The sequence below is a fragment of the Rhinatrema bivittatum genome, chromosome 1, assembly GCF_901001135.1.
Source record: "Rhinatrema bivittatum chromosome 1, aRhiBiv1.1, whole genome shotgun sequence".
NCBI classification, from domain to species: Eukaryota; Metazoa; Chordata; class Amphibia; order Gymnophiona; family Rhinatrematidae; genus Rhinatrema; species Rhinatrema bivittatum.
In genome coordinates, this window is record NC_042615.1 from 549415694 (window position 1) to 549433987 (window position 18294).

Below are 18294 nucleotides of genomic sequence, written 5' to 3' on the forward strand. Positions count from 1 at the left end.
AATAAATAGAAACAAACTCTTTAACATTTAATTGGAGCAGTTAACATCTAGTTGGAGAGAGACAATGGACTCTTGGGTCATGACAGAGGCACAGGGTACTGAAGTGAGTACAGAGCAGACAATTTGAGGCAAATACTTTGAGCAACACAGCAGATAAGTTCAGGGTCAAGGCTAGACTGAAGTCAGATCTGGGGAGTCTAACTGGTAAGGCATAAGAAAGTATTGATAGCATAAAGAAGCAGGTAAGAAAACAGGAACAAGTCAGGGTGTAAGCAAATAGGAATAAAGACTGGATTGGGATGGAGACAGGAACTCGGGAACAGGTTCAAACAGAAATATTGTTCCAACAGGAAGCAAGGTCGAACAGGATGTTTTATACTGTAGCCCAGGCCATCCTGGCTGGCTATTTCTAATTCACCTAGCTGGCAGCAAATATATATGATGCAAACTCCACAGAGAACCAGTAAGCTTGCTGGAAGGCATCCAGCACCAGGTGGAAGAACAGTTAACCAGAATATGTACCACATTGCCCTGTCTTCTCTCTAAGTGTTTATATATTATTTACAATTATGCCCTTATGAATGAAATGTTTGCATATTTGAGTACCTTTATCAGTATAAAATTTTAATTTCTTGACTTTTTCTTTATTTTTCATTACCTTTTTAAAAATATTGTTTTGTAGTATTCCGTCCCATTTCAGCCAAAGCCAAACTCCGTATGAATCCTCGTGCTGAATTTGACTTTTCTTCACCAAAAATGGATTTGGATGTAAATCTACAGGACATAGCCATTGAATTTAATAAACCACAGGTAAATGTTACTGTTCAACAATGTACTATTATGGAGTTGAATATTCTTTGTGGTTGGTTAAGTATATTCAACAGTGGTTCTCCACACAGTTCCTGGGCCCATTCTAGAATTTTGGGTGCTGTGTTGCTACAAAACCTTATTTGTAAATGAGTCTGGTAGCCAAATAGGGCATATAGGGGTGCCGGTGTAACAAGCCTTGGGTCTGTTTGCAGAGTGCCACAATTTGCAACATCCCTGAACAAAAAAATATTAGATGAGTGAATGACTGACTAGCTATGGATAATTTGATAGTTCCATGGAATTTAGGACTCATTTGCGTGTTGTCCCCAATTCACTAATTATCAGAACAATCAAAAAACTCAACAAGGGCTGACAAATAATTTTGTTAATCCCTTTTTTATGTCATCAACTTATTTTTCATGGCTTCACTGCTTAGTTGTTCGTAACCAATAAGGTTGAGGATATTCCCAACCGTCATCACACAGTGTAACAGCAGTTCTTGTTTCCCGATTTAAATCTTTAGCTCTGACTTCTTGAATATTGAGAGTCAACTAATCTACAATATAAATGGGCTCTGACCGACGGCCCGCAAATGCTCAGTAGAGCGCGGCTCTGCCCGACGTACCGCGCATGCGTGGGCAAAAGAGCACGTCGGTCAGAGTGGAGCGGCGCCGGGAGGAAATGGAGCTGTGTGAGTGCTGCGGTGAGGCGCATGAGAGAGAGAGACCCGCAGAGCACGTCGGTCAGAGCTCAGTGTGCAGTACAGAGCGGCTCTGACGGATGTCCCACAAATGCGCAGTAGAGTGCGGCTCTGCCCGACGTGCCGCTCATGCGTGGGCAAGAGAGCACGTCGGTCAGAGTGGAGTGGCGCCGGAAGGAAATGTGTGAGGGCTGCAGTGAGGCGCATGAGAGAGAGAGAGACCCGCAGAGCACGTCGGTCAGGGCTCTGTACCCGCAAATGCGCAGTAGAGCGCGGCTCTGCCCGAAGTACCGCGCATGCATGGGCGAGAGAGCACGTCGGCCTCACAGTAAACGGAAACAAACACAAACATGGACTCACCAGCAGCAGAAGGGCTGTATCCCAGGCCCTACCAGCTGCACAAAGATGATGTCAGAGACCAAGGCAGGAAGGGACTAGAAGAAGGAAGATAGTAAGAGGAAAGGGGAGGGCCAGAGAAGGTGAAGGAGGAGGAGTGGGAGAATAAGGACGAGACAGGTGAAGAGCAGTGAGGGAAAGGGGAGTGTAATGGAGGAATGAGGGGAGAGGGGGGCTGCAGGGGCAGACCAGCGGGTGATAAAATGGGAAGGGGCTGCAGGAGAGGACCTGTGGAAGAAAGGAGAAACACTGGTAGAATGAGAGATGAGGAGCAGTGGGAACGTGGGAGGGGGTTGGGGGAGATGGGGCAGCAGAAGAGTAAGAAGAGAGGGGAGCTGGAGGAGGGAGCATCGGGTGCAAGGGGAGTGGAGGGGGAAGAGTACACACCCCGACACCTCCACACACAATGCTTAGTTGGCATTTGGAACAAACATCTCTCCCGTTTTAACGGGCTTAATGGCTTGTCTATCAATATATATATAGCTTGTTTCGGTGGGTCACACTGTCATATCTGTCTGTGGCCACCAGGTGGTGCCTGGAACAGTGAAAGGTGCAGTGTGCAAAAACGATATTCTCTTGTCTGCAAATCACTGTTGCAAATACACACAATCACACAGGTGTGCACACAAATGCACATACATAAGGCTGTTATTGATCAGACAACTTGACCAATGTGGGTAATGTTTGCTTATATGCTCTGTCTGCGGAGCCCTCTCTCTCTCTCTCTCGCATGCACACACACACACACATGTGCACTAGCATGCAGATACATTTGGATTGAATTGAAATTCTCAGTAGTTTGCACAGAAGCGCACACAAAGTGACGCATGTGCACAGAAGTGGGCAAAGTCTCACACAAATGCACAGAGGTGTGCAAAGGTCATGGAAGTGCACATGTAAGCCCGCACAGTTGTGTAGAAGCACACAAGACTTGCGCAGGCAGACACATACACAGGCAGAGGCATGCCCCCAAGTGTCTCGAGGCGTTAACGAACAAGGAAAGGTTAGAAAAAAAATAAAGCCATTTAGTTAAGATGAACATTTAAAAAAGGGCTACTCTACCTGTAAGTGATAGCGGGAAATCTTGCCAATTGCGCAGAAGGGAGCTCATAGTATGTAGTAGCTTTTTAATATTAATCTGATATTTTCGACTTGGGTCAGCATGTAAGAGAACCCCCAGATATTTCAAGGGTCCAGTGACCCAGTACATAGGGAAATCTGACCCCAGAGATGTTATGTAGCCTGGGAAAGCGGGGCTTCAGATTTGTCTAGATTTAATTTTAGCCCAGCTAAAGAGCCAAAGCTGGAGATTTAAGTAACTCCATTAGCGAACATACAGGGCTAGCTAAATGTGCAAGGATATCATCTGCAAAGACTGCGAGTTTGAATTCTGGAGTAGGTCCCTCTCTCGTTCCCACTTTAATTCCCCATATAGCCTTGTTACACCGTATTTGGCATAACAATGGCTCTAAGACCATTATAAAAAGTAAAGGGAACAAGGGACAGCCCTGTCGTGTACCCCGTGCCAAAAGAATATCATCAGAGAGGTGACCATTCACGTAGAGAACAGCTGTGGGATTTTTATAAAGGCTGTATTTTGCACTGGCAAAAAAACCTTCGATGCTATAAGCCTGTAAAGTTTGAAACCGGGCCATTCCAGTCTATCAAAGGCCTTTTCTGCATCCAGACTCTATAAGAGACTGCACTTGATGTTGTCGGCTCCATTCCATAGATGCCAATAATCTACAGATATTGGTTATTCTATAACAATATCTGTAGACCAGTGGTTCTCAACCTTTTTCCCATCGTGACACACCGGACAGGCCACGCTCACATGTGTGACACACTGCTCATTACAATTCACGGCGAAAATAAAAAGTAAAGGTCCGGTAATTATTTTTATTGTTTAAAATGACACAAGGAAAAGATACATATTCTGTCTGAACAGAAATTGCATAAATAGTAAACATCCCACACCAAAACAGCACCAATTTCCAGCACTTAAACAGTAACCACCTTACCTAAGAAAAGGCAACACTGAAATATTACACCAGGCCTTAAGACACCAATACATCTCCTATTAGGAAAACGGACCAAGTCAGGCTGCTATAGAGCCCTACACAGAAACTACACACCAGCAGAAAACCTCACCTGAGTCACATGTACTGACCCTCACCTAACAAAGAATAAAGAGACCAAAACGCATAACTAGAAGCATGCAGAAAAAACTGAATTGGAAACTGCAACAAGCCAGAGTCTCTGTATGCAGTGTAATAAAGGAAAAAAGAAACATCACCCATCCTTATAAAACAAATCAAGAAATATAAAATCAGTAGCAGTAAAACCATACTAACAAAAAGAACAGATTATTTCGAAACAGCTGATGAGTGGAATATCCAATAATTAAAAACTCATATAAAAAATTTCTAAATACCAATAAAATATTTCAAAATAGCAGACACAAAGACCCAGTAATGAAAAATAAGGATACAAAAATGTTTTTGCTCTGCATACTGGAAATGTTTGATATCCAGGTGTCCTGAGATTGTTTTGAATTAGCAGGAGGAGGGGTGGTTTGCTTGGAACTTTCTCCTCTCTCTGTTACATACCAGTGCTCTCTCTCACACTGGCTCTCAATTACACACCTATACACATGCTCTCAGTCACTCACATATATACATGTTTTTCTATCACTTATATAGGCTCTTAATTACACACTTACACACATGCTGTCTATCTTTTCACGCTTACACACAGGCTTTCAATCACACACATATATGCTGTCTTTTTCTCTCACACACAGAATCTCATTCACATGCTTACAAACATGCTCTCTCTCTTACTTATACACACAGGCTCTTAATCATACATACACACGACAGTCGCTCAGCAGCGCATGGTTCGGAGAGAGGTATCTTTAAAGGATATTAATGATGCATTAGAATTAGTACATCCCGACAGTGAGGTTCCAATAATTAGAAAAGTAGTCCAAGTGCCTGTAACTAAAAACTCACCTGAGCTAAAAAATTCTAACTTATCCCTATCAATTAAAAAGCAGAATGAAAATACAAACAAAAAACAAACTTTGAAATGTTTGTATGCTAATGCCAGAAGTCTAAGAAGTAAGATGGGAGAATTAGAATGTATAGCAGTAAATGATGACCTAGACTTAATTGGCATCTCAGAGACATGGTGGAAAGAGGATAACCAATGGGACAGTGCTATACCGGGGTACAAATTATATCACAATGACAGAGAGGAGCACTCGGGAGGAGGTGTGGCACTTTATGTCCGGGATGGCATAGAGTCCAACAGGATAAACATCCTGCATGAGACTAAATACAAAATTGAATCTTTATGGGTAGAAATCCCTTGTGTGTAGGGGAAGACTATAGTGATAAGGGGTATACTACCGTCCACCTGGTCAAGATGCTGAGACGGACAGTGAAATGCTAAGAGAAATTAGGGAAGCTAACCAAATTGGTAGTGCAGTAATAATGGGAGACTTCAATTACCCCAATATAGACTGGGTAAATGTATCATCGGGTCACGCTAGAGAGATAAAGTTCCTGGATGGAATAAATGATAGCTTTATGGAGCAATTGGTTCAGGAACCAACGAGAGAGGGAGCATTTTTAGATCTAATTCTCAGTGGAGCATAGGACTTGGTGAGAGAGGTAATGGTGGTGGGGCCGCTTGGCAATAGTGATCATAATATGATCAAATTTGATTTAATGACTGGAAAAGGAACAGTGTGCAAATCCAAGGCTCTCGTGCTAAACTTTCAAAAGGGAAACTTTGATAAAATGAGAAAAATTGTTAGAAAAAAACTGAAAGGAGCAGCTACAAAAGTAAAAAAAAAAAATGTCCAAGAGGCGTGGTCATTGTTAAAAAAAAATACCATTCTAGAAGCACAGTCCAGATGTATTCCACACATTAAGAAAGGTGGAAAGAAGGCAAAACGATTACCGGCATGGTTAAAAGGGGAGGTGAAAGAAGCTACTTTAGCCAAAAGATCTTCATTCAAAAATTGGAAGAAGGATCCAACAGAAGAAAATAGGATAAAGCATAAACATTGGCAAGTTAAATGTAAGACATTGATAAGACAGGCTAAGAGAGAATTTGAAAAGAAGTTGGCTGTAGAGGCAAAAACTCACAGTAAAAACTTTTTTAAATATATCCGAAGCAGAAAGCCTGTGAGGGAGTCAGTTGGACCGTTAGATGATCGAGGGGTTAAAGGGGCACTTAGAGAAGATAAGGCCATCGTGGAAAGACTAAATGATTTCTTTGCATCGGTGTTTACTGAAGAGGATATTGGGGAGGTACCCGTAATGGAGAAGGTTTTCATGGGCAATGATTCAGATGGACTGAATCAAATCACGGTGAACTTAGAAGATGTGGTAGACCTGATTGACAAACTGAAGAGTAGTAAATCACCTGGACCAGATGGTATACACCCCAGAGTTCTGAAGGAACTAAAAAATGAAATTTCAGACCTATTAGTAAAAATTTGTAACTTATCATTAAAATCATCCATTGTACCTGGAGGATAGCAAATGTAACCCCAATATTTAAAAAGGGCTCCAGGGGCAATCCGGGAAACTACAGACCGGTTAGCCTGACTTCAGTGCCAGGAAAAATAGTGGAAAGTGTTCTAAACATCAAAATCACAGAACATATAGAAAGACATGTTTTAATGGAACAAAGTCAGCATGGCTTTACCCAGGGCAAGTCTTGCCTCACAAATCTGCTTCACTTTTTTGAAGGAGTTAATAAACTTGTGGATAAAGGTGAACCGGTAGATATAGTATACTTGGATTTTCAGAAGGCGTTTGACAAAGTTCCTCATGAGAGGTTTCTAGGAAAAGTAAAAAATCATGGGATGGGTGGCGATGTCCTTTTGTGGATTGCAAACTGGCTAAAAGACAGGAAACAGAGAGTAGGATTAAATGGGCAATTTTCTCAGTGGAAGGGAGTGGACAGTGGAGTGCCTCAGGGATCTGTATTGGGACCCTTACTTTTCAATATATTTATAAATGATCTGGAAAGAAATACGACGAGTGAGGTAATCAAATTTGCAGATGACACAAAATTGTTCAGAGTAGTTAAATCACAAGCAGATTGTGATAAATTGCAGGAAGACCTTGTGAAACTGGAAAATTGGGCATTCAAATGGCAGATGAAATTTAATGTGAGTAAGTGCAAGGTGATGCATATAGGGAAAAATAACCCATGTTATAATTACACAATGTTGGGTTCCATATTAGGTGCTACAACCCAAGAAAGAGATCTAGGTGTCATAGTGGATAACACATTGAAATCGTCGGTACAGTGTGCTGCGGCAGTCAAAAAAGCAAACAGAATGTTGGGAATTATTAGAAAGGAATGGTGAATACAACGGAAAATGTCATAATGCCTCTGTATCGCTCCATGGTGAGACTGCACCTTGAATACTGTGTACAATTCTGGTCGCAGCATCTCAAAAAAGATATAATTGTGATGGAGAAGGTACAGAGAAGGGCTACCAAAATGTTAAGGGGAATGGAACAACTCCACTATGAGGAAAGACTAAAGAGGTTAGGACTTTTCAGCTTGGAGAAGAGACGACTGAGGGGGGATATGATAGAGGTGTTTAAAATCATGAGAGGTCTAGAACGGGTAGATGTGAATCTGTTATTTACTCTTTCGGATAGTAGAAAGACTAGGGGGCACTCCATGAAGTTAGCATGGGGCACATTTAAAACTAATCGGAGAAAGTTTTTTTTTACTCAACGCACAATTAAACTCTGGAATTTGTTGCCAGAGGATGTGGTTAGTGCAGTTAGTATAGCTGTGTTTAAAAAAGGATTGGATAAGTTCTTGGAGGAGAAGTCCATTACCTGCTATTAAGTTCACTTAGAGCAGGGGTCGGGAACCAATGGCTTGCGAGCCACATGTGGCTCTTTTGATGGCTGCATCTGGCTCGCAGACAAATCTTTAATAAAAAAGTAAAAATCTAATAAAACCCCCCACCCTCCTGACGCCCCCCAAGACCTTCAAAATTAATTTACTACAACCCCCACCCTCCTGATCCCCCCCCCCCCCCCAAGACCTGCCAAAAGTCCCTGGTGGTCCAGCGGGGGTCCAGGAGCAGTCCGGGAGCGATCTCCTGGACTTGGGCTGTCGGCTGCCAGTAGTCAAAATGGCGCCGATGGCCCTTTGCCCTTACTATGTCACTGGGGTCGACCAATGGCGGCGGTAGCCCCTGTGACATTGTAAGGGCAAAGGGCTGTCGGCTGCCAGTAATCAAAATGGCGTCGAGGGCAAAGGGCCGTCGGCGCCATTTTGACAGCCGACAGCCCAAGTCCAGGAGATCGCTCCTGGACCCCTCCTGGACCCCCGCTGGACCACCAGGGACTTTTGGCAGGTCTTGGGGAGGGGGGGCAGGAGGGTGGGGGATTGTAGTAAATTAATTTTGGAGGTATTGGGGGCATCAGGAGGGTGGGGGGGTTTGTTAGATTTTTACTTTTTTTTATTAAAGATTTGTCTGCGAGCCCTGGACCCCCGCTGGACCACCAGGGACTTTTGGCAGGTCTTGGGGGGGGTCAGGAGGGTGGGGGTAATTAATTTGGTAGGGTCTTGTATGGCTCTCATGGAATTACATTTTAAAATATGTGACGTTCATGGCTCTCTCAGCCAAAAAGGTTCCCGACCCCTGACTTAGAGAATAGCCACTGCCATTAGCAATGGTAACATGGAATAGACTTAGTTTTTGGGTACTTGCCAGGTTCTTATGGCCTGGATTGGCCACTGTTGGAAACAGGATGCTGGGCTTGATGGACACTTGGTCTGACCCAGTATGGCATTTTCTTATGTTTCTTATGTTCTTATCTCTCACACACACAAAGGATCTCAATCATACACACATACTCTTTCACCCAAACAGGTTTGCAATCTCAAACTTACACACACAGGCTTTCAATCACACACATACATGCTGTCTTTTTCTCTCACACACAGACTCTCATTCACATGCTTACAAACATGCTCTCTCTCTCATTTATACACAGGCTCTCAATCACATACTCACATGTTCGCTCACCCAAACCAGCTCTCAATCACACACAGACACATATGCTCTCTTCCTTACTTATACACATAGGCTCTTAATCATACATACACATGATCTCTCTCACACACAAAGGATCTCAATCATACAAACATACTCTTCCACACAAACAAGTTTTCAATCACAAACTTACACATACAGGTTCCCAATTGTAAACTTACATTCATGCTCTCTCTCACAGGCAGGCTCTCAATCACAGACATACTCTTTCACATATACAGGCTCTCAATCACACACATACATGCTATCTCACTCACACCATACACACATTCTTGCTTGCTCATTCACTCTCTCTCCCTCCTCCCGGAACTAGCAGCAGCAGCAGCCTCCTCCCAACCCTAACCTTCATTTTCAGCCCTTGTGGAGGAGGAGTCCCATCGGCCGCGGGGGTTGACGCTCTTCTTCCTTTTTCTCAGAGCCGCGCTGCTCATTCCTCCGGCCGCGCCTCTCTTCTCTTCTTCGGGCCGATGCTGACCAAACTCATGGTCTCTTCTTCCCGCGCACGCACCCGCTGCTCACCATTTTCTCTTCCGGGCCGCGGGGGGGTGGGGTGGGAAGAAGAGACCATGCCGGTGCCGCTGACTCCAGCTGTTCTGCCCGGGCTGACAACATTTTAAGCCCGAGCGGAGGAGGACCGGGGAGCAGCTGGGTTAGTGGGGGACCGGGAAGTGTGGCGACACCCCTGCGTGTTCTTGGCGACACACTGGTGTGTCACGACACACTGGTTGAGAACCACTGCTGTAGACTATAGTGTCCACTGGTGATAATGTGGCAGTTAATTCTTTGAGTTTGGCCTTTCTTTTAGAGTGTGGTATGGTAAAAGAAAATTTTTTTCAAGAATGCGAGGAGAGACAGACTTCACTACCGTTTTATGCGGCGGCCATCTTGGTCTCCCCCCTAAATTGATATAATTTAAATTTGTAATACATAGTCCCCTCTTTTGCCCTCTGGTGTAAGAGTGTGTTAAGCGAGTCCCATACTGATAGGAAGGCAGCTGTGTGTTCTAGGGTAGGATCCGCTTCTCTTTTGTGTTTGATAATGGAGAGTTGTTTCTCAAGTGCAATTATCGACATAGTTAGAGCCCTCTTACAAGCAGCAACATATGAGATATCACCTTGTAGTACGACTTTGGCAGTCTCCCAGAACAAAATGGGAGAATCTTGATGTAGCGCATTGGAGTCTAAAAATAACTCCCATCGGTTTTGGAGATAATCTTGGAAGCCCAGATCACAATATAAATGTTTGGGAAATTGCCAGAGCCGATCCCCTTCTATAGGTTGAAAGCCCAACAAGTCGACCCACACAGGAGCATGATCAGAAATAATAAGAGGTCAGATTTGCGCATTCTGGGTCGGGGTGACTAAACTCCACCCCTTTTTTATGCAGGTAAATGTGCGTACCAAACTGAAAATGTGTGCTTTTGATGTTCATAAAATAGCGTGTATGTGAGTACAAGCTACTTATGCACGTAACTCCTTTTGAAAATTCACTGCATAGGTTTCAACATATAATCTACCCACATTATTTTTCTTCTCTGACCTAAACATGGCCCTGGGAATGTCTCCTCCTAACATGGTTAAAATTAACATCTTATGGATTCATGCACATGGTTTTAGGTGGATAGACCAAACTTTCAGATTTTGGAAGGAAAAAATTATATAATATTGACTCATTGACCATATATTTTGGGGAGACTAAGCTTTCAAATTTAGATGGATCATCTTCAAAAAAAAATTTGATCTAGGTTGATTGTAGGGTAAATGAGGATGTGTGGAATCCATTTTATAAATGGACCCCCCACTCTTCTCCCCCCATCAATCCAAATACATATGTTGCCATGATCTTTGTGAAGTTTCATGATCTTTATGGAGTGGCTTCAGTTTTTTTTGTTCTGTTTGTTTTTTACCATATTGTGTATATATATGTGTGTGTATATCTATCTGTATACTGTATATGTTTATACACTTAATCGTAATGTGATTTTCATTTGCAGTTGTAACTCTTGTAGGCCAGTCATACTAATCTGAATGTCTTAGCTTAGAACGTTTTGCACTCTGACTCAACTCAACATGTGCAGTACTCTGCTCTCCTTTGCACCTTCATTGAGATTTTCCTTTATACTGCCTACAGCCTTCTCTCCACCAAAATTTGTAAATCTTACAGTAACATCTTTATCATTTGATAGATCAGAGTTCACTAATCAATGAAGAACATGTATGCTATGGTAGATATGTACCAAACAGTTTAATATCAGTAGAGATTCAGATTTGTATACTATCTCTCCTGCCATCTGCTTCCCATGCACTTAGTTCTTATTTACTTCACTGTCTTTAAAAAAAAAAAAAAAAAAATCTGGAGCATAGTGACTGGGCCTGTGGAGTTAAACCATAGTTAACATCCTAACGCTAGCCAAAAAATCTTTTCAAGATGACCATAGTGACTGAATTTATGAAGTGTGAATTCAGAAGTACAGTGTATTAATTTATTTATGATTACTAATAAACCCCATTATTCATCAAAAAGTGTTAGTAATGCATTGATAATGCCCGTGCTAAGGACAAGGGGCGTTTATGGAAATTTTTGAGTTACTGTGTGGTGTAGTAACTTACCGCTTCGCATCAGTAGAATTGCACGGCGCAGTAAGTTTACCACACTGTGCGATAATCCCTATTTTTCACATCCTGCACTGAGGAAGGGGAGAGAGAGCATCTAGCTGCAAGGCTCTCATAGTAGTTAAGTATTTATATCTAATTTAACTGATTCCTTCCCAAAACTCCTCCCCTGTCCTGCCCCCCCCCCCAAAAGAATTTGCATTCGCACCGTGCTCTATAGTGTTTTTCGCATGCGTTATAGTGTTAACATTAACGCCATAACAGATTTTGATGAATGATGCGGAAAATTTTGCTGACTGATTTTACTATATGTTAATTTTTTTAAAATGTGGTTAACTAGTTAATTTACTGAACTTTAGTAAGAATTTGCCAATTTAATGTTTTTCAGTACCTCAGTGTTATGGAACTCCTTGAGTCCATTGATATGATGACACGAAACTTACCCTACAGGAAATATAGACCAACAGTTCCTGTGCATGACCATGCTGGGAAATGGTATTTATTATATCCCTTAATACATTGCTTTTGTTCTTGAAATACTTATTTACTGAGAGGGTGGTAGATGCTTGGATTAATCTATCAAAATCCAAAAACTGAAATATTGTATGGTAAATCAAATTTAGTTAAATGAAAAAAACCACACACTATGGAAACTTCATAAACTCATATGAAAAATGAAAACACCTCATATAGGTGCTGTTTTTATGCCGTTTGATCAAACAAACCGCATTCCCTTATTTAAGGTGACATCAGCTGTGATTCACCAAAGAGACTTTTGCAACCTTTAAGTACAATCATTGGGTTTCACTTTTTCAATGACATTACTATTTGACATATCACAATGCCACCATATAATACGCTCTATAGAAAAAGCAAAAATAACATTTATCTAAAAAAGAATGCAGTGCTTCCACGGACACACGTTTGGCTGGTTTCATGGCACACTGCCCGACACGGCTCATGTTTCGCAATCTTCCTCAGGGGCCTCAAACATATATTGACCAACCAGTGTCTTAATGCCACATTCAGAGTGCAGGTGAAATAGTTGGTGTTAAGACACTGGTTGATCAATGTATGTTTGAGGCCCCTGAGGAAGATTGCGAAACATGAGCTGTGTCAGGCCGTGTGCCATGAAACCAGCCAAACGTGTGTCCATGAAAGCACTGCATTTTTTTTAAGATAAGTGTTATTTTTGCTTTTTCTATAGAGCGTATTATATGGTGGCATTGTGATATGTCAAATAGTAATGTCATTGAAAAAGTGAAACCCAATGATTGTACTTAAAGGTTGCAAAAGTCTCTTTGGTGAATCACAGCTGATGTCACCTTAAATAAGGGAATGCGGTTTGTTTGATCAAACGGCATAAAAACAGCACCTATATATATATGAGGGTTTTTCACTTTTCATTATATGAGTTTATGAAGTTTCCATAGTGTGGTTTTTTTCCGTTTAACTGGATTAATCTATCAGCAAAGGTGTTAGAAACAAATTGTGACAGAATTTAAGCATGTTTGGGACAGATACAGAAGACAGTGGTAAGAATAGGGTTGAGCGGTTGGGTAAAAGGAATGGAGAGCCTGAGTATAGGTTTAGGTATGGAAACCTCTCGGCCGAATTATAAATCTGCCTCATGCGCAAATTCCGGCAGTTCCATGCGTAGCTGGGCCCTGCAAGCGCTGTGCGCATTTTCAAAAGGGCCCTGCCAAGCTCAAAACTGCTGATATACGCACAAGGGCCGGGCCCTTAAAAAGGGGCAGGCCGGGGGTGTGGTCTGGGCAGGGGGTGGGCCAGGATAGTGCCATTGTACGCTTTCTCGATGACTTGCACGCTGGCTCCAGCTCCAGCCCTGAAATAAGTTCAAAAACAATAAAAAAGGATAGATAGGAAGAGTCTAGGGGGTGGCGAACAGAGGGGAAGAGGGGAGGGAGTTGGGGTAGGGAAGTTCCCACCCAGTCCGCTCGTTAATTGGAGCAGACTGGGAGGGAACGGGGGAACGCATGATTTTGTCGCCATGCGTAATTTACTAAAATCCCCCCCGTTGCGTGCTGCCCGTAAGTTTTATAACGTGGGTGCTGGAAACTGCGTGCACCTTTTAAAATCTACCTTTCTATGCCCATCTACCCAGAAGAGCAGAGGACCCAAGAGAGTTGGTTGAGGAGCTATATCTCCAGGCAGTCAAACTTTGTCTGCTTGACAAATGTAGACTGGAAAAAAACTGAGAAGACTGGATACGCAAATTGGGTCCTATCTGCTTACCTGTAATAGTCTCTGGGGAAAGCATTTTTTGTTTGTGCTTAATTTTTTATTTAAATTTTCGTACTAATGAAATGTACTTAACTGGTTAAAGTGTGTGTAATATCCAGAGGTATCCACAGGTGAATAGAATTAGTGCAGAGGTAGGCAATTCTAATCCCAGAGTGCCGCAAACATAAGAAATTGCCATACTGGGTCAGACCAAGGGTCCATCAAGCCCAGCATCCTGTTTCCAACAGTGGCCAATTCAGTCTACAAGTATCTGGCAAGTACCAAAACACTAAGTAGATCCCATGCTACTGATGCCAGAAATAGTGGCTCTGCTCTAAAACAACTTGATTAATAGCAGTTAATGGACTTCTCCAAAAAGTTCTCCAAACTTTTTTTTAAACCCAGCTACACTGACTGCACTAACCACATCCTCTGGCAACAAATTCCAGAGCTTAATTGTGCGTTGAGTGAGAGAGAATTTTCTCCGATTAATTTTAAATGTACTACTTGGTAACTTCATGTAGTGCCTCCTAGTCCTACTTTCTGAAAGAGTAAATAACAGATTCACATTTACCCGTTCTAGACCTCTTGTGATTTTAAAGATCTCTATCATATACCCCCTCATCCTTCTGTTCTCCAAGCTGAACAGCCCTAACCTCTTTAGCCTTTCCTCATAGGGAAGCTGATCCATCCCCTTTATCATTTTGATCATCCTTCTCTGTACCTTCTCTATCGCAACTATATCTTTTTTGGAGATGTGGTGACCAGAACTGCACTCAGTATTCAAGGTGCGGTTTCACCATGAAGCGATACAGAGGCATTATGACATTTTCCGTTTTATTAACCATTCCCTTCTTAATTCCTAACATTCTGTTTGCTTTTTTGACTGCTGTAGCACACTGAGCCGACAATTTCAAAGTATTATCCACTATGACGCTTAGATCTTTTTCCTGGGAAGTAGCTCCTAATATGGAACCTAACATTGTGTAACTACAGCAAGGGTTATTTTTCCTGGTTTTTGGGATTATCTACAATGAATATGCATGGCATATATTTGCATGCACTGCCTCTATTGTATGCAAGTATATCTCATGCATACTCCTTTGTTAGGTATCCTAAAAACCACCCCTGTTTTTTCAGTACTTGAGGACTGACATTGCTATCGCTGATCAGGCATCTCGTCAGAGGGGAAAAAGCTTTGCTTGTAAAGTGATATAAATATACATACAAATTTTAAAGAACTACTTCCTTGCTGTGCTGAACTGGGAAACATTCTTATACAAATAGTGCTTATAAGGCTATTGGCAGGAAGTACCTTTTTAAAAGTTTTTGTTCTTGTATTAAAGTCTTGACAACAACAATGTTCTCTAAGCCAGGACTTACAAGACAAAGATAAATTTCCTAGCATTTCAACTTTCTTTATGTTTATATGGACGGTAATTTATTCTCTAAAACATTTTAAAGTCTCTATGGTTTTGTGAAAGTATTTATAACTAGATGCATATGTAAAAGAAAATAGTAGAAACTAAATCTTTTCCCCTCCCCTGCAGCTTTGTGTAGTTGACAGAGAAAATTTAAAAAGAAGAGACAGTTGTGACTCAGTAATGTGACTCAATATAGCAACTTGTCATTGGAGAATGGCAGTCTTTCTTTGCATTTGGTGGTGTTCTTTACTATAGACCATAATGAAATGTAAATTGGCATTCAGTAAATTATTGTATTTATTAGCTGATCTGCTAAAATGCAATGAGCAAATTATTTAAATAAAATCATAGACTATTGAAATTTTTAGTTACCATAAATTATGGGGTAGTATAATAAACATGGTCATTGTGAATTTGTAGATAATTTCCCTGAGAATTGTAAAAAATTGTCACTATTTGTTATACAGAACTGCAGAGTTTGGCAGAAATTGTGCATTGCTAAGCTGTAGTTTTGTTTTCTTGCCATGTTTCAGAAGATAAATGGCTTCACACAGCTGATTCATGCAGCCATGTGCAGTGCCAAGTAGAATGAAATTCAGAGGTTTCTGGAAGACTAAATCTTTTCTATACATGTGTAGAACTTCCTACATTTGTGACTCTGCAGCTGCTTCATTTCCTTTTTTCTGCTGGTCTGGTTAGCTATATTCCAAGTGGCTTCACAGTTTTCTCTTGAGCTTTGGAGTTTTTCTTACTGTCCTTGGCCAGAAATTTTATCCTCTTAATTACCTAGTCAGAGTTTTGACTCTTAACATTTTCAAGTCATCTGTTTTTTCCTCACCAGAGGAACAGGCCAAGTGTACACATAAGATCTCCATTATTGATCACCAGAAGGCATGCTGCATTTGTTGGAAGGATCATGATGCTGTTGGTTGTGAAAGTTCCTCCAAGATGTCACCCAGAGTGTATCGGTCCCGGAAGGATAGGCTGTGTGCCTAAACTTAAGGCATGCTCTAAGAAGCCAACTCAAAGGTTCAACACAAGTTCTGGGAAGCTGACCACAGGTGGCTAGGTCTTGCCAAGAGATCTTTAGCCTCTTTGGTACCTTGCTCCAGGGATAAGCCTGAGTGTTGAGCTAAATCTTGATCTCCCTGTCCAAGTTTGAGCATGTGCTCCAAAGATGTGCAGTGAATATCAAAGGCAACAAACGTGAGTCTCAACGACAGGCTCAGACACGTTGGCATGGTTCCTTGCTGCGCTGAGAGTCTAGATATGTTGGAGATTCCACATGATTCAAAATGTGCATGGCTGGAGATTCACTTGATCTCTCAAACTGAGACTGCTTTACCTCTGTCTCCCCAGAGACATCCTGATGTCTTTGAGTTTTCCCCTGATAGGATTGTCTGGCATATGGAGCCTCCTCTGAGGCTTAGGCCTGTTGTCATGTACACATTGTTTGACGTGTGGTTGGAAAGGAGAATTTTGCTGATATATGCACAATGCTGAGCAGCCCACCAGCTATCCATCTCCATTGGTGCCGAGAATTCTGGTGCATATAACTATTTTCTCAAGTGACTGGTGCTGGTAAGGGTTGTGCTCGGATTATGGGCCATATTTTCATACCTGCTTTCTTGTAGGTAGCTTTATTTCTTGTTTCTAGTTAAAATAAATAAATAAATAAATAAATTCATCTTGTATGACTGGACACCAGAGGTTCCTGTTTAAAGAGCAGAATAGGTAAAAAAATCACAATTGTGGATTAGCATGGAATGGCAGGGAAACTATGCCAGATAAGTGGACAAATGTCCAGCAAAGATGAGAAGGGATTAGGAAGTATAGTTAGATGAAATTGGAAATACTCATTGCTCATCTAGAAGTGTGAGGAAGGGAAAAATAGATTGTGTAGAATATGCATTGGGATGTGATTGTATTTCCACTGGAACCAGTTAGTAATCTGTATATTGACAAGTTTAATGGTGGCGTCCACCTAAGGATTTGAAATTTCCTCTAGTACAAATCTTGCATACAAGAGATGTCCACGTTTTTATTATTGTTGAAATGTTCCAAACATTTTTAAAATGCCCTAATATCTGCTTTTGTCCTAGGTGGAAATATGCTATAACTAGCATTCTTGAAGTAAATGTGAAACCCAGCCTTCACATGTGGTCTTGGAAACACATTCGAAAACATAAACAACAAGTGAAAAAATACAAAGAGATCTATAAAATGAAAATAACAATAAAAAAACCAGCTGAGGATGTTGTAAAATCACAAGAGGTGTGAGCACTTTTTAAAAAATTTCTTTTTATTGTCAGTCAGGTAATCTAGGGATATAAAGATCAACCAGAATACTTTTCCTAAATTGTGATAATATAAGATAGGATACAATGTCACTTCATAGCTTTGTAACAGTGTATTTTAAATACATAGTTCTTGCCTAATCCAAAGGGAAATACTTTAAATGGACTGATTTTTGTAGTAACCCATTATCCTAATGGTAGCATTTTCATCCTAGTGTTCTAGTTCCTGTTCTTAAGCCTCATTATCAGGCCAATGCAATATTGGCGCTCTCCTAACGTGAGCTGATCCACCTCTCCCAGGCACACAATTTAATATTAAAATTATCTGCTGCCATAAAAAGGAAGTGCTAGGGGAAATTGTGCGTCCCCTATCGCCTCATTAGCATCGGGCACCCAGGAAAGGTAGCTGTCAGTATGAATTAGGAAACATGCGCTCAATATGAATGTCCGTTTTTTTCCCGCTTCTGGCACAATATACACGACCTTGTATATTGTGGGTGTATATTAGGCACCCAGAAATTCATTTTTTTTTTTTTTTTTTTTTTAGACAATCTTTTTTACATGATTCCACTTTCTGTGGTCCCTCCTACTTAGCATCACAAAGATACTAATAGGAGGGATCACAGAAAGCAGGAATGTTTTTGTTTTTACATTGAGTCCTTGAGTAAGGCAGACCCTTACGCTAGCCCCGGGTTAGCGTAAA

The 18294-nt window shown here is 41.5% G+C and overlaps 1 protein-coding gene across 3 annotated transcripts in view; it reads left to right on the forward strand.

Moving 5' to 3' along the window:
- Positions 1-18294, forward strand: part of VPS13A (vacuolar protein sorting 13 homolog A) — a 745426-nt gene that overhangs the window by 170387 nt on the left and 556745 nt on the right. For all 3 annotated transcript variants that reach the window (XM_029616432.1, XM_029616443.1, XM_029616452.1), the window contains exons 11-13: positions 683-810; positions 12015-12121; positions 17397-17568. In XM_029616432.1, the coding sequence (XP_029472292.1) occupies positions 683-810; positions 12015-12121; positions 17397-17568 (407 nt within the window). The remainder of the gene's footprint in view (positions 1-682; positions 811-12014; positions 12122-17396; positions 17569-18294) is intronic.